This window comes from Podarcis filfolensis (genome assembly GCF_964270895.1).
Source record: "Podarcis filfolensis genome assembly, chromosome: 13".
In the NCBI taxonomy this organism is placed as follows: Eukaryota; Metazoa; Chordata; class Lepidosauria; order Squamata; family Lacertidae; genus Podarcis; species Podarcis filfolensis.
The window spans coordinates 26,769,042-26,783,572 of NC_139615.1; the positions used below are offsets into that span (position 1 = coordinate 26,769,042).

The following is a 14,531-nucleotide window of genomic DNA, read 5'->3' on the forward strand; positions in this document are numbered from 1 at the left end:
CATCTCTGTCTTTTGCATCAAGTGGACAAGCAGGGAACTAGGATGCAATTGCCATTTGCCAATGGTCTGCTCTTTATGGGGAAATTTTTACTCACTACAAACGAGTGGGAAATTATACAAGTGATCTCATAAACACTGGTGGAATGCTGGTGTAACAAGGAGAATTATATTAAGCATATAATGCCCTTTCTGAAAATGAAAATAAATGTTTCGTTAATTAAGAAAAAGACAAAAGACAAAAACACTGTTGTAGAAATATACAGCAGCAGCTGCAACCTTCACTTCTATAGTGCCTAGCCCATACACCGATCTTATTGGAGTAAGGCACAGCAGTTACTTTTGCATTACCCATTGTTATACACAATCCCCACCCAAAATACAACCTGGGTGCCAGATGTGTGCACAGAAAAACGTTTACACGCAGAGTGTGTGTGCTAGCTTGGAAGGAGGTGAGTTTGGAATCTGGTGCTTAAAATGCCATGTTGAATTAAAAGAAGAGTTAACATATACTGAAAGTAAGAAGACTCCACACCCCACTTCCAAGCATTTGTCAACCAAGTCCCATGAAACTCACAACAGCTTATTGTTGCCCTATCTTGCTGCTGCTCCCCCCAGATCATTCGCACTACCAATAACAGATTTATTAAAGTGAAGTTTTAATTGCAAATAAAAAAGAATCCCAACTGATTCTTCAATACACAGCTATGAATTTTTGAAGGACCTATTGCCACATAGACACAGCAGAAACTTCCTCCATATAGCAAAATTTATAACTATAGTTTTATTTCCAGATTGTATCCAAAACTAGCCTTTCCGAGCAAACTACTATTTTTCTTTAAATGGTAGGAACCATGCACAACTGAAATTGACACTGCTCAGCTGAAAGCAATATCCATGTTTTTAAAATCCGACACTTCCACACTTCTGAAGTGTCTTGAATTTGCTCCTGGTTGTTTTTTGTTTTTGTAAAACATTTTTGTTCCAATATACAAATCAAATCAGCAACCTTTTATATTCCATAAAATTTAATTTTAAAAGTGAATGTCGAAGATCATCTACCCTTCTGACAATAAAGGGTTGCAGCTCTTGTTTGTGAAAATCTCAAACTTGGGAAGACTGTGCTTTGTAGTCCACTGAATTTGTTAAAATTCATAGCCTGCCTTGCAATGAAAAGTGCCCAAAGCAACTAACAACAATAAAATCCACAATGGAAAATAAACCTTTGCTATTCAGCTAAATGCCTATATCATTAAACATTTCCCAGCGTCCAGGGCATATTTAAATGATAAAGAAAATCCAGTGGCTTACTAAGATTATAGAATATTACAAAATCTTAGATTGGCAGCCTTAAGATTTATTTGTAGTAAGTAAACATGCCTACAAAACTTTTGTTTCCTTTTATAAGGAAGACAGTTCACCAGGGAAGTTGCAATAGATTAGCTGTAAAAGACCAGTATCAGTCCACATTACTAGTACAGTATTCCATATTACAGGTATTTGCAGGTGATAGGAGGGAATTTCGCCACCCACCCAAAAGCCAGGTGTCCAGTTTCTATACACCAGGCAGAGCTGATACAGCTCTAAGGTACATGTAACATTTCAGAGAGGTTTAAAAAAATTCTGAAACAAAACCCTACTTTTGCAAGTTCTTCTGACTACCAATCTTACAAGTCCTTCTTCACTCCGGTTTCTGTGAATGCTTTTGCGCTCAAAGGAAGTGTGCCTGTGTGCTCTCATATTGTTTCCGGAGAAACAATGAGGAATCCAAAACATGTTAGCACCCAGTTAAAAACCCTCAAGGGATTAATCACCTTAAAAATTCAGAGCGACTGGCTTCTCCTTGGGTGCTACAATGTTTCTTTCTGCAAGGCGCAATCTGTTGCAATAGAAGGGGGCAAGGAGGTGGTATTCCCCTGACCCTTCCTCCAAAAATGCATGTGTGTCCTTTGGGTGGTGGGGAGGGGGGCTAAATTAATTCCTTTAGCTTCTTAGTCCAACTTTGTTTTACAGTGGAATTCTGAATTTCACTGGAATTTATTAGACTGAACTACCACAACTATCTTTAATGTTTAAGCTCCCCCTTCCCCCCAAAACCCAATGCTTCTGTCTGCACAAACACAAAAATCCATCACTGCACATCACTGCAAATTTGAGGGAATGGTAAGAAGACATTTAAAGTTAAGAACATTGGAACATACGGCAGTCTTTCCCAACGCTACCTGGAGATGCCAGCGATCGAACCTGAGGCCTTCTGCATGCAAAGCAGATGTTCTACCACTGAGCAACTGCCATTTCTCTATGCCACGTTCCCCTTGCTTTTAAGATTAAAAAAATTATTTATAATAGTTTTTTGTGATGCTTCTCCAACTTCCACAATATCCTAGGAATGCTCCCCCACCCCCCATTCCACCTAGGACCACAACTTTCAAGTAGCTCTTATTGCCAAATGGCAACTATACTCATTAAAATTCATTAAAGACACCTAGATTGTTTCTTTCATTTTCTTTCGAAGGGGTTTCCGAGCTCCCCGACAATCCGCACCAGCTCCAGCATTGTCAGTTAAGTTCCAAAAGGAGAGGCATCAGGGTCCAACCCCACCAAGACGCTGCACTCTCTGGCCCCCAAACCCCCAGACCCAGACCTGTAAGAGGAAGGCTGCCCTTGCTCAGTGGCAAAGGAAAACCGGTGAAAATAAATAATAATAATAAATCTCACATTTTTCCAGGACTGAAGGCCAGCAGGGCAAGACTCTGGGGCAGACCCTGATTCAAACCCAGCCTGGCCCAGGCCACAAGGAAACCGCCTCCTGAAACTGCTCAGATCCCGACATGGGCCCAGCAGATAACAGGGAGGTCCCTCAGTCTGGCCTGCTTTGAGTAGCCAGTTGTCTACATAGGTGTATATAATACACCGTATATACACCCCGCTGTTACGTGGGGCAGAATGGACGGGCGGGCACACAGAGGCTGATCGGGATCCTTTAGCTACTCCTCGCAACGCACTTCGAAAGTTGCTTACACTGCGCCTTATCCCACGGGCCAAATGCACTTCTGTGGGGTCCGGAGTGAGTGGCGGCGTTGAGGTGGGGGGGGGGGGAGAAGTCGCACCATTATAACCATGCCCACCATTCCTCCTCTCCCCCAACCCCCCCAAAAAACCCCCACATCCTCTCCTCTCCCCCCCCCCATGGCCTGCCTCGGAGTAGTTGCAAGGGCTAGAGGGCTGCGCACTCCGCCTCTCGCTCCCCATTTTTTCTTCCTGCCCGCTCAAAGTTGCAGGCGCGGGGCTCCCACCAGCCACTTGGCCCTGCGCTCTGTGGACGGGGCGGAGTGTGCATGCCCGCGCGTGGATGCGAGAAGAACTCGCGCGGGGGGGGACGGGAGGGAGGTGGGGGTCCCCGACCTCCCCCCTAATCTCTCTCTCCCCCCCTCCCCTCCCTCAGCTACATTCCTCCTCCTGCTTCTCCACCCGGTAGCATGCATCTGCAACGTCACGCCCCCACCCCCTCTGCCCCCCCAACTTCCTCCCATCCCCGCCTGCTCACCTGCGCCCCCCACACCCGCTGCGCCCCCTTCACGCACCCCCCCCTCTTGAATTTGGGGCTCCCCGGTGTTTTTCCTCGCACGGCCGTCGGAAGCTGCTCGCAGACCCCCCTCAGCAACCTACCTGCACAGCTCAACCAGCCTTGAAGTGGAGGGGTGGGTGGGAAGTCTTCCGCCCTCCTCCGTTCTCATTGGCCGCGAGAAGGACCTGGGCGGGTGTGGTTGGAGGAAGGAGCGTCAGTCAGGGGCGGAGGGGTGGGGCTGGAGGACGGGATTGATGCTGATACCTCGGGTTTTTTTATCCCTCCCTTTGCTTGTGTTTCCCGGAGATGTTGGGAAGGGAAGGGGAGAGATGTAGAAATTTGGGGGGGCGCTTCATCCTCTTCCTCCCCACATTATACCACATCCCCCCCACATGCACACTATACCACAGTTATTTGCATCTGCCCCCCAATTCTCCTCTTGAGAGCAGCTGGAGGAGCCCACACTGAATGCAACAGTCCACACACAGGAGGAATTCCAATAGGCGAAGCCTGTGCAACTATTCTGTCAGATAGGCGGGGGGGGGGGGAGGATCGGAGGCAGGAAAGAGGGCGGCGTATATTGCCCCTGAAGAAAACAAAATAATAATAATAATGTCCCTTAAGGCTGTTATGGGGTCCCCTTGTTTGGGGCTCTGCAATTAAAGGCCTCCCGGAAACAAAACCCCCCAAAAATTAAAAGCTCCACTGGAGAAATGTTGCATATTCCGTCACTGCGCTCCAGCTGGGCCCAAAGGGAGGAAGTGGAGAGGAATGGGGTTTGGGTGCGATTTGCAACTAAAGCTCGGGGGTCTTCTCCAACCTCTTAAGGAGAAGGCATTTTGGGTGGGAGAGGCGAGCAGAAAGATTTATGATGGGTGTATGTCTCGCTGGCAAGGATCCTAGCTTTGGTTTGGCCTGCCTTGAGTGTATGTCCCATAAAATAAAATAAAAAGCTGGAAAGGTGATGGATATTACTTTTGTTATTATTATGTTTGTCTTTTAATCAGCTTACACTTGGTTTTTTTAAAGAAAACTGTTGCTAGGTGATCTGCAAGCCAACGAGGATATGTAAAGACTGTCAGCTTTCTCAAGGTGTGTACCCAAGGCATAAAGAAAGAAAGAAATGTTTGAGGCACAGTGTTCAATGTTCTCTTGTACAATATTTTTTTTATAAAAAAGAAGATTTAAAATGCAATGTGTTGACTTGTCATCCACACAAGATTTTAATTTAAATCTCAGAACGTGCAAGTTCACCTGATCTGAAAGCAGCATGTATGCATGTAGATTCACAGTGAGTAGAGCTCAAAGCTGGAACAGAAAGAGCCACAGAAACCTTATTGTAGATAGAAGGCAAGTAGTTCAACAGTTCGTTTCTCCCATTGCTTGAAATCAGATTATTTGGAGGGGGAGTGTAGCACAGCTTTATAAAATAAAGCCACAAAATTTGCTAGCCTCCAAAAATATATATGCACCTGCTAAGGAACCAGAGGTCTGCATTGCCATCTTGGCTGCAAAGGATGGAAAGTCTCCTCTTCTGCATCCACAATGGACACTCGGACCATTAACTTTTTAGCAACTTACTTTTAAAAAATTGCCTTCTAGTAGAAAAAAAATTATTTTCTCTGCAGCTAGCACAGAGACCAAGCAGGCTCCCAAAGGAGGAATCCATCCTTCTATCAGCTCATGCTCCATCTTTCCTCTACCATGTGCATGGAATTCTTGGTCACCTATGCTTACCAAGTGAGTTGTTCAATGCAAAGCTAGGATGAATGAACATCTGCCAAAGTATAGCAGATTCATAAGTAGACACCTGTTTCAGAATAGGGAGTTAATTCAGTCACTAAATTGAGATGGTTTCTTATTATTGTGTTTAACATAGCTACCTAGCAACACAGAGTTCCTGTGTGAACACCATACATTTAAAGCACACACCCTCAAAGAATCCTGGGAGCAGTAGTTTGATAAGGGTGCTCAGAATTGTAGCTTTTTGAGAGGTAAACTGCAGTTCTCAGTATTCTTTCGGGGAAGCAATGTGCCTTAAATATTATTGAAATACTGTACTGAGGAGTGTTGCTTGGTACTTTCAAGACTTGGGGCAAACGTCAGTGACATAAAATTACCTCTGGGCAAATTAGGGTGGTATGTAGGTGGCTTGGTCATGCCTACAGAATAGAAGATGGCAGGATCCCCAAGGACTTGCTCTATGGCAGCCTTTCTCAACTTGTGGGTCCCCAGATGCTGTTAGACTACAACTCCCATCACCCCTAGCTAGCAAGGCCAGAGCTCAGGGATGATGGGAGTTGTAGTCCAACAACATCTGGGGACCCACAGGTTGAGAACCGCTGCTCTGTGGGGAGCTGGCTTCAGGCACCAGGCCTGTTGGGCAGACCAACTCTGCGCTACAAAGATGTCTGCAAACTTGACATGAAAGCTAGCAACATCAACCCTGCTGTGCAGGAATATCTTGCAAACAATTGCAGTTACCAGGGGAGGAATGACTACTAGGTGTTACGCAAAGAGAATAAATGTGATGGTGCATCTGCAGCACCACAATCAGACGCATTCATCTACCCTAGCTGCAACAAAGCATGTCTCACCCATATCAGTCTCTACAGCCACAGCAGACATTATAATCTTCCAACAGGTCAGCCCCAAAGGCGCACTCCTCCATTGTCTCTCAAGACAGACAGATGCCAACCAACCAACTTCCTGGGTGGGATGTCACTAGCTGCGGTTTGTAGTGTGCCCAGTCACTGTATAAGCAAAGTTGTTTTTTTTTAAGTGGTTTATCATGCGTTTATCAGAAGGAACAGGAGATCTCAGAAGAAGCACAAAAGACCCATGTCTCAAGCCCCATGGACCAATCTTAACAAAGATCCTAGTTACAGAGGATAAGTTCTTACCTTTTCCTTTGGGGCATTAGATATTCTCTTGCTGAAGGTTCCCATTAAATAGACTCTTCACAAAGCAACTCCTGCAGAAACAGCAATGGATTTAGGGCTAACTACAAACTGAAGTCCTCTGGCTATAGAAGATAATGAAGTTAAAGCTGGAAGACCTAGGGGGGAAACATGCTTTCACATCTTCTAATTTAAAGGCTTCCTGTGAAAAGTGGTGGCCACAGACCTTGGCTGTGTACATACCATAACTTGATTTTAATCTGTTCTAAATAATCTCGATCCAGCTCTGTTAGTGGAGGCTCAGGTAGCCTCAGTGGCTAGAAGTGCCTTTTACCAACTGCAAGTACCGTAGTTCAACAGCTATGGCCACTCCTGGACCAGGAGAGTTTGACCACAGTACAGTGGTACCTCAGGTTAAGTACTTAATTCCTTCCAGAGGTCCGTTCTTAACCTGAAACTGTTATTAACCTGAAGCACCACTTTAGCTAATGGGGCCTCCTGCTGCTGCCGTGCCGCCAGAGCATGATTTCTGTTCTCATCCTGAAGCAAAGTTCTTAACCTGAGGTAATATTTATGGGTTAGCGGAAGCTGTAACCTGAAGCGTATGTAACCTGAAGCGTATGTAACCCGAGGTACCACTGTAGTTCATGCACTGGTTATTTAAAGGTTGGATTACTGCAATGCGCTCTATGTGGGGCTTCCTTTGTGCCTGACCTAGAAGCTGCAGTTAGTGCAGAATGCTGCAGCACGATTGCTGACAGGAGTAAGGCCTTTTCAGCACATACTGTAACACCTGTGCTCAGGGGACTGCACTGGTTGCCAGTTTGCTATTGGGCAGAGTTCAAGGTGTTTCTATTAGCATACAAAGACCTTAACAACTTGGGACCTGTTTACCTACGATATTGCCTTACCACAGATGTGCCAGATGTTCCGCTTTGATCAGTGGAACTGTCACTTTTTCAAGTGTCACATAATATACACACCGCATCTGTAAGAACTCGTTTAGATTGGCAACACCAACACATCAGAAGTCCCTGCCTTCCACCCTGAGACCCCTGGGTATGGGGCGGTATATAAATTCAATAAATAATAATAATAATAATATTGATACCAGATAGGTGCTTTCGCTGTATTCCTTTCAGTGCCTGCTGAAGACATTCTTATTTACATAAGCCTAATCAGTTGTTCGGAGTTGTAATCTGTTTTTAGTCTGTTTTATTGTGGTTTTATCTTCTTCACGTTTTACATTGCAGTGGGAAATTTTTAAGTGATAATTTTGTTATATTTTTTTGGAAACCGCTTTGAGTTTTTTCCTACAATCAACCGATACATACATTTTATGAAATGACAAACTTACATACATAAATGCCCTTTTAAAAACATAGATTCAGTACCAGTGGAGGCTTGCCCATGAGGGAAAATGGGGCACTGTCTCACCAACCTCAGTCTACCTCCAGCCAGCCTCACCTTCCTGCTTCATTACTTCCTGCCTCAGTCCAAGGAGTGGCTCTGTCTGCCATTGTCTCTGGCTCCACCTACTGTTGATCTCCCTGCCTTTCACCCTACCAGTTTCGATGGGCACCAACCACTACTGTTCACCGCTGCACTGCACCCATTTTGAACTATTATCTTTTCAATATAAGTACATTGGGTGGGTGATTCCCAACTAAAAGATTTGAAGCAGACCCATTGAAATTGACTGGAGCTACTTAAGCCTTTGATTTCAGTGGGTTTACTCTTAAGGATGACAACATTGTATTAAATAAATAAATAACCTTTTTATTTCCATTTATGACTCTTAAAAATATCCGTGGGATTTCAGGGAGATCAGTGAGGAGCAGAAGTGGCGAGAAAGGAGGTGCCCAAGGCTTCCAGCCTTTTCCCCTATATCTTTGGCAAGGGGGAGTATAAAAGGGCACAACCAATTTAAGTTGCCTCACTGCCCGCCACCTTATTTCCAATGAGGCAACTAAGTAGGTTATGAAAGGGCAGCAAACTGCTAGCCGTTCAACTGATCGTTATTGGTATTTCTTATTGTGAGGGTTTTGCCATGTTTTCTGCCTCAGATGCCAAAATAACTTGACCAGCCTTGGGTACTGTTCACCTTGTCTCAATGACAGGAACTCCATTAGCTCCTCTGCCTCAGGAAGCAAAATGTGTTTGGCCAGCTCTGGCGCTTTCTGAAATCATTCGCTTTAGCCTGGTGTGCAACAGGCCCAACCCTGAAATCCTGAGAATTTGCCTTTTCTTTCCAATTCTCTCAGAATTTCACTAAGGATTTGATCAGGGCCTGTGGTAAATAGGAGGGTAAAGTCACTGACTTTATGTTCCACATCATTACAGTGGTACCTCGGGTTACAGACACTTCAGGTTACATACGCTTCAGGTTACAGACTCTGCTAACCCAGAAATAGTACCTCAGGTTGAGAACTTTGCTTCAGGATGAGAACAGAAGCGGCAACAGGAGGCCCCATTAGTTAAAGTGGTACCTCAGGTTAAGAACATTTTCAGGTTAAGAACGGACCTCCGGAACGAATTAAGTTCTTAACCTGAGGTACCACTGTATCGGTCTGATTATTTTCTTTCTCAGAGAGATTGGCGACATTTCTCTAGAGAAGGTGAAGAACAAAGGTGAGAGACAGGAGGCAGAGCGGCCTATAGAGCAGAGGTGGGGAACCTCTGGTCCAGGGGCCAAATGTGGCCCCTCGAGACCTTTCCATCTGGTGCAGTGGTGGCTGGTCCATTAGGGAGAATGGGGCACTGCCCCACTAACCTCAGTCTGCCTTCAGCCAGACCCCAACCCAGATTAGCAAGGCGGCACTGCTTGTCAGCTTCCTCCTCCTCCTTAATCTTAGCATTGCCCTTATAGAACTCAGCAAGGAGGATGGGGACAAAACTGGAATTAAGATGGCTCTGGTAATTACTGGCTCTGGCTCCACCTACTGTGTGTCTCCCCAATTTCTGCCCTACCAGTCCCAATGGGCACCAGCCACCATTAATCTGGCCCTCAGAACTTGCCCCAGACTTCACCCACTCTCTCTATTGTATTTATGGCTGAATCCCATCCATTCATGATTTTATTATTTGTACCCTGCCCATCTGACTGGGTTGCCCCAGCCACTCGGGGCAGCTTCCAACACATATAAAACATCAGACATTAAAAACTTCCCTATACAGGGCTGTCTTCTGAAAGTTGTATAATTATTTATCTCTTTGACATCTCATGGGAGGGCGTTCCACAGGGAGGGGGCCACTACTAGGAAAGCCCTCTACCTGGTTCCCTGTAACTTTACTTCTCGCAGTGAAGGAACCACCAGAAGGCCCTCGGAGCTGGACCTCAGTGACCGGGCTGAATGATGGCGGGGGAGATGTTCCTTCGGGTATACAGGGCCAAGGCAGTTTAGGGCTTTAAAGGTTAGCACCAACACTTTGAATTGTGCTCAGAAATGTACTGGGAGCCAAGAGAGATATTTTAGGACCAGAGTTACCGGTATATGGTCCCAGTGGCCATTCCCAGTGACCAATCTAGCTGGCACATTCTGGATTAATTGTAGTTTCTGAGTCACCTTCAAACGTAGCCCCACATAGAGTGCATTGCGATAGTCTAAGCGGAAGGTAACCAGAGCATGTACCACTCTGTTGAGACAGTGCACAAGCTGCTGTTTACTGACATCATGCAGGATTATTTGGAGGCTCCAACCCTTTTGTAGCCATTTCTTAATGAATTACTATTCCAGGTCTATAATGTGTAACAAGGAAGAAAGCAGCAAGAATGTGAAGTGCTTTTCAGATAGAGTGGCCATATGTGCTACCTCTGAACTCAGAAGCAATGCTTAATGAAAGTTTAAAATTAAGGCTTCTGCATAGAGCACCTGGGCAATAGCATAACTCTGCTTATTTAGGGAATTGGGAGATGGCAACTGTGCTGTTCACATATGGCCCCCATAATATTGCAGCAGAAGCATCATGAACACCTACAGAGAAATAGTACCTAAAATACAAGTCTGGGGCATACATGTGGTATTACAAGGTTGCTGGACATGCGTACTCCTCTTTCGCACTAGGCCCCATATCCGACAAACTAAAGTTCTCTGTGCACTTGGTAAAGGAATCTAACTGAAGGCTGAAGTCATTGGACTAGGCTAAATTAGCAGCAATGATTGAATATAGATGTTTTTGAAACATGAATTCAAACATGTATTGCAAAAAAAAGAACCAAGAATCCTCATTCAACAAGTAAACATTTTACATTTGAAAAAATAAAATGAGGCAGGGTGGGCTTTAGCTAACAAAAATTTCCTCTGGAAAACTTAATTGCTTGTTATTCATCCAATTGTCAATTTTGCTCCACTTTTTTTCAGCCAGTAAGCCAGTCTGCTAACCTTATTTTGTGATATGTGAAAGCACTCCCATCCCAGCAGTCATAGCAGATGATCTAATTAACAACTTATTTTCAAAATATAACCACTCATTAAATGGAAAATGTAACAGATGACCTCACATTTTTAAAAGTATTTCTCAAAAGATCAACTTCTGAATAGCCATTGTAACATTCTTCACGCCTACTTCTAAAACAAAACTAACTGCAATGTTCTGTGCATGTCTAACTGAATCCTATTGAGTTAAATGGGACCTACCCCAGGGTAAGAGGGTATCGAATTGGAGTCTTAAAACATTTTAAAAATGAGCACAGTAAAGTACAAGCGGAGCTTACAACAAAAAGTTGCAGTGTGGAGAATTTTGGGTTCCTACCACTTTGTTCCTCCTCAGTCTATCTCCTACCGTGCGCCTAATGAGCATGTTCTGTCCTTACTGGGCTGCTGTTAGGTCATCCCTTTATTTGGTTTTTCTTGAAGCTGCTTCTTTTTTAACCTTGCAAACCTTGGGGTCCCCCCAAACCTGCTAATACACCTTCCTCTTTTGTATGGATGGTGCTGCTTTGGCTACATAAGGACCATTGCCGTCTGCCTGACTCCTGCAGGTCTGTTCAGGAATTGAGCTCATTAATTACAAATACAACAAAGGCCCTCGAAAATATATGCTGAAGCCTTTAAAAGATGTGGAAACTGATCACAATACATTTCTGTGAAATTTAAACCATTTTATTGTGCATAATTTGCTCTTTAAAACTGTAAGGTTATCATACACTTTCTTGATGGTCACTGCACAAAGGCCATCCAACCTTTGTTGCAGGAGTGCTACAAAGGAGGAAAATTTTGGCTTCTTTAACACAGCCTAGCATCCTTCCTCACAGAAATAGCCTCCTGGGGTCTAAATTCCTACAAGACATCGGAAGTACTCAAACTTACAGGATTAAAAAAAAAAAAACCCAAACAAAAAACAAAAAGGAGACAGATAATTGCACAATATTTTTTTTTGCATCTGTTCATTCAGACAACACTTTACAAAATAGTTTTGAAGGGGATACTGCCGCAAACAGGTGGGGGGTGCACCACCAGTGTAAGGTTTTGATTGGATTAAGGCTTCCATTGTCTTCTTGGCATTCTGTTGTTGTGGATATATTTCATTGCATTCTTTCAACACTGCAAATCTACACACTTATTTTCTCTAGGAGTTTACAACTGCGATAGCATTTTTATATTCCCAACTGCCAGGTGCAATTGCAAGGAGCACCTGACAAGCAACCAACATCCTGTTATGGATTTGTGTTGCCTACAAATACCAGCAAATGATGTTGTAGAAGTTAGTTTGGTAACGTTAACTCCTGGGTGGAATACTAAAGTATTTTATGGAAGTCTCTATCCTGGCAGATTGACAAATCTAAAAGCAGGGACGCTGGGCTTTATATATTCTGTAATGTGTTTGTTCACAGGAGACACTGTTGTTTTTAAGGTCATTTACATTCTCTGGCATTTAAGTTACACTCTAATAGTATTCAGAAATGTCTTTAACACATTCCAGTCCTGTACTTCCACACTTGTCTCTGAAGAACGTGGAAATGGTCTCTGCTTACTGAAGAGGAAAGAGCCAAAACTAAGACACATTTCTGGGGAAGGACCAAGAAACTGCTTCATCAGTTACTTTCCCACATCTCTCAGCTCCCATATAGCAAATCTTTTTTCCATGATAGGTTTCTCAACAAAAAGGAGGTTTAAAAAAAAAGTCTTTCCTCCTCAAAGAATCATGTTTATAAAGATGAAAGAGCCAAAGAGTCAAAGAATGACCCAAAAATGCATTTCCATTAATTCTGTGTCAATTAAAATCTGATGAATGATGTGCCTGGGGTGTCGGTGGAGCATGAGAATGATGCTGTTTCTGTGGCAGGAGGAGAAGGGAAGAATCCAACAGTATCAGTCAGACACACATCCAAGCTCAGAATCCACCTTCTGAGGTTAAAATTCATCACTTTCTACTGCATGGAGCTGTGTGTCATCCGCGTCAGTCATGCTGCTTGCCTGGGACTCATCTGTGCCAACTTTTGAAAGAAAAACAAAATACACAAACAAATTAAGCCATTTCTAGAATTCTTGCACATTTCACAAAGTAGGGGCAAAATCTTGTATGAACAGACCATTCTATAGCAGACCTTAAATAGTATGTTCCAATCCAATTTATGGGATATATTATATTATTTTGTACACCACATATTATGTCTTTTTTTTACTTGCCAACCTGCCCTCCCCTTGCAAGGCTCAAGAGCACCATACAGTACCTCTCCATAAGCAAACTGCTCCTGCCTGAGATGTCCACAATTCAGTTTCCACACTCTCAGTCTCTATGTGGACATGGCCTGCACTACCTATAAAACTTTCAGTCAGTTTGTGATGCTAATAGCAGAAACAATTTAGCATTTAAGCCAAGCATTTAGTATTTAGTTGTTAAAGTATTTCATATACATTATCCAGTTGAGGCCATTCGTTCATTCATTCATTCATTTTTACATTTACAGCCCACTTTTCCTTAAAGTAGCTCAAGACACAATGTACACTGCTTGCCCTTTATTACACCCCTGTGACTTAGACTGAACAATAGTAATTGACTCCAAGGCTACCCAGTAAACTTCATGGCCGAGGGAGAATTTGAATCTGGGTCTCTCTGGTCCTAGTCCAAAACTCCATACATTACACCACAGTAAAAAAAAATCAACAAAACAAAACAGAAAACTCTGAGACTGCAAACATATTCTGGAGCTGACCCAACACAGCTTATATTCATCTGTGGCCTTATGTAACAGCTATAATTTGCACAAATACATCAATACTATGTATTTGTTTTAAATAACAGTGGCCGAGAGGAGGATGGCAGGAATAGCAAGGGTACTGTATGGAAGTAAGCAAAATGGCAGTTATGTACCAGGAATGTCAGCATGTCTGCTCCCCTTGAGACTCAAGCCTCCTCATTTGGTTTAGGCTTATTTATGCTCATTTATTTATTTTTTAAGTATCAATTTCCAATCATAAGAGCCACAAATTGCTTTTTAAAAAACCTGAATAAAAAGTTGGAAAATGGCATTTTAGACTCCATGTTGCATGAAGTAACAGCCATGCTAAGTGCTAGGACCGCTGCAATTACAACGCTTTCAAGTTATCCAAACGAGAAGCCTCTCCATTTGCCTCAAAGGGGGGGAAAAATCAAGAAGACCTGCCTGACTCATATGGGCAACATTCACTGATCTGCTCCTCTTGTGTTACAGGCTCTTCATCATCTGGAAGGTACCGCTTGTCAATGGCCTCTTTGATCTGGTTGTTGGCTCCTTTGGGATCCAAGTCCATTGCCCAGGAAAAGTTCATCAGTGCGAGATGGGTCTGCCCCAACTTTTTATAAACCTAGCGAAACAACAATCATCAACTCCAATGTAAGTCAATAAATTAAATGTTTGCAGCAATTGCTTGCCTCTACCAAACGGGAATATCTAGAGCTCTACATAAATGTCAGAGTTGCTATTGGAGGGTGATTTGTCCATCCAGGCAACAATGTTCAACCTGTTCTTTATGGGGTTGAACAAGTTTGCAGTTCTGAGATATTGCAGATGCAGCTCTGTCTTCCCAAGACTCAAGCTGGCCATGGAGTGCCTTCCACAACAGAACTCAAGCTGCATGCTAACT

General features: G+C 43.7%; 2 protein-coding genes across 20 annotated transcripts in view; both read right to left on the reverse strand.

Moving 5' to 3' along the window:
* KANSL1 (KAT8 regulatory NSL complex subunit 1) overlaps positions 1-6,536 on the reverse strand; it is a 144,531-nt gene extending 137,995 nt beyond the window's left edge. For 5 of the 16 annotated variants that reach the window (XM_083582525.1, XM_083582519.1, XM_083582517.1 and 2 more), the window contains exon 1: positions 3,667-3,735. The gene's annotated coding sequence lies outside the window, so the exon portion shown is untranslated. Of the gene's footprint in view, positions 1-2,142; positions 2,311-2,911; positions 3,046-3,544; positions 3,736-6,468 lie in introns of those variants that run through there. The other 11 variants (XM_083582515.1, XM_083582529.1, XM_083582521.1 and 8 more) reach the window with 10 other exon arrangements.
* Positions 6,537-11,545: 5,009 nt separating this feature from the next.
* CDC27 (cell division cycle 27) overlaps positions 11,546-14,531 on the reverse strand; it is a 28,250-nt gene continuing 25,264 nt past the window's right edge. For 2 of the 4 annotated variants that reach the window (XM_083582726.1, XM_083582725.1), the window contains exons 18-20: positions 14,068-14,252; positions 13,139-13,221; positions 11,546-12,901 (exon numbers count right to left, since the gene is read on the reverse strand). In XM_083582726.1, coding sequence (XP_083438852.1) covers positions 12,819-12,901; positions 13,139-13,221; positions 14,068-14,252 — 351 coding nt within the window. In that variant the 3' untranslated portion in view covers positions 11,546-12,818. The remainder of the gene's footprint in view (positions 12,902-13,138; positions 13,222-14,067; positions 14,253-14,531) is intronic. The other 2 variants (XM_083582728.1, XM_083582727.1) reach the window with 1 other exon arrangement.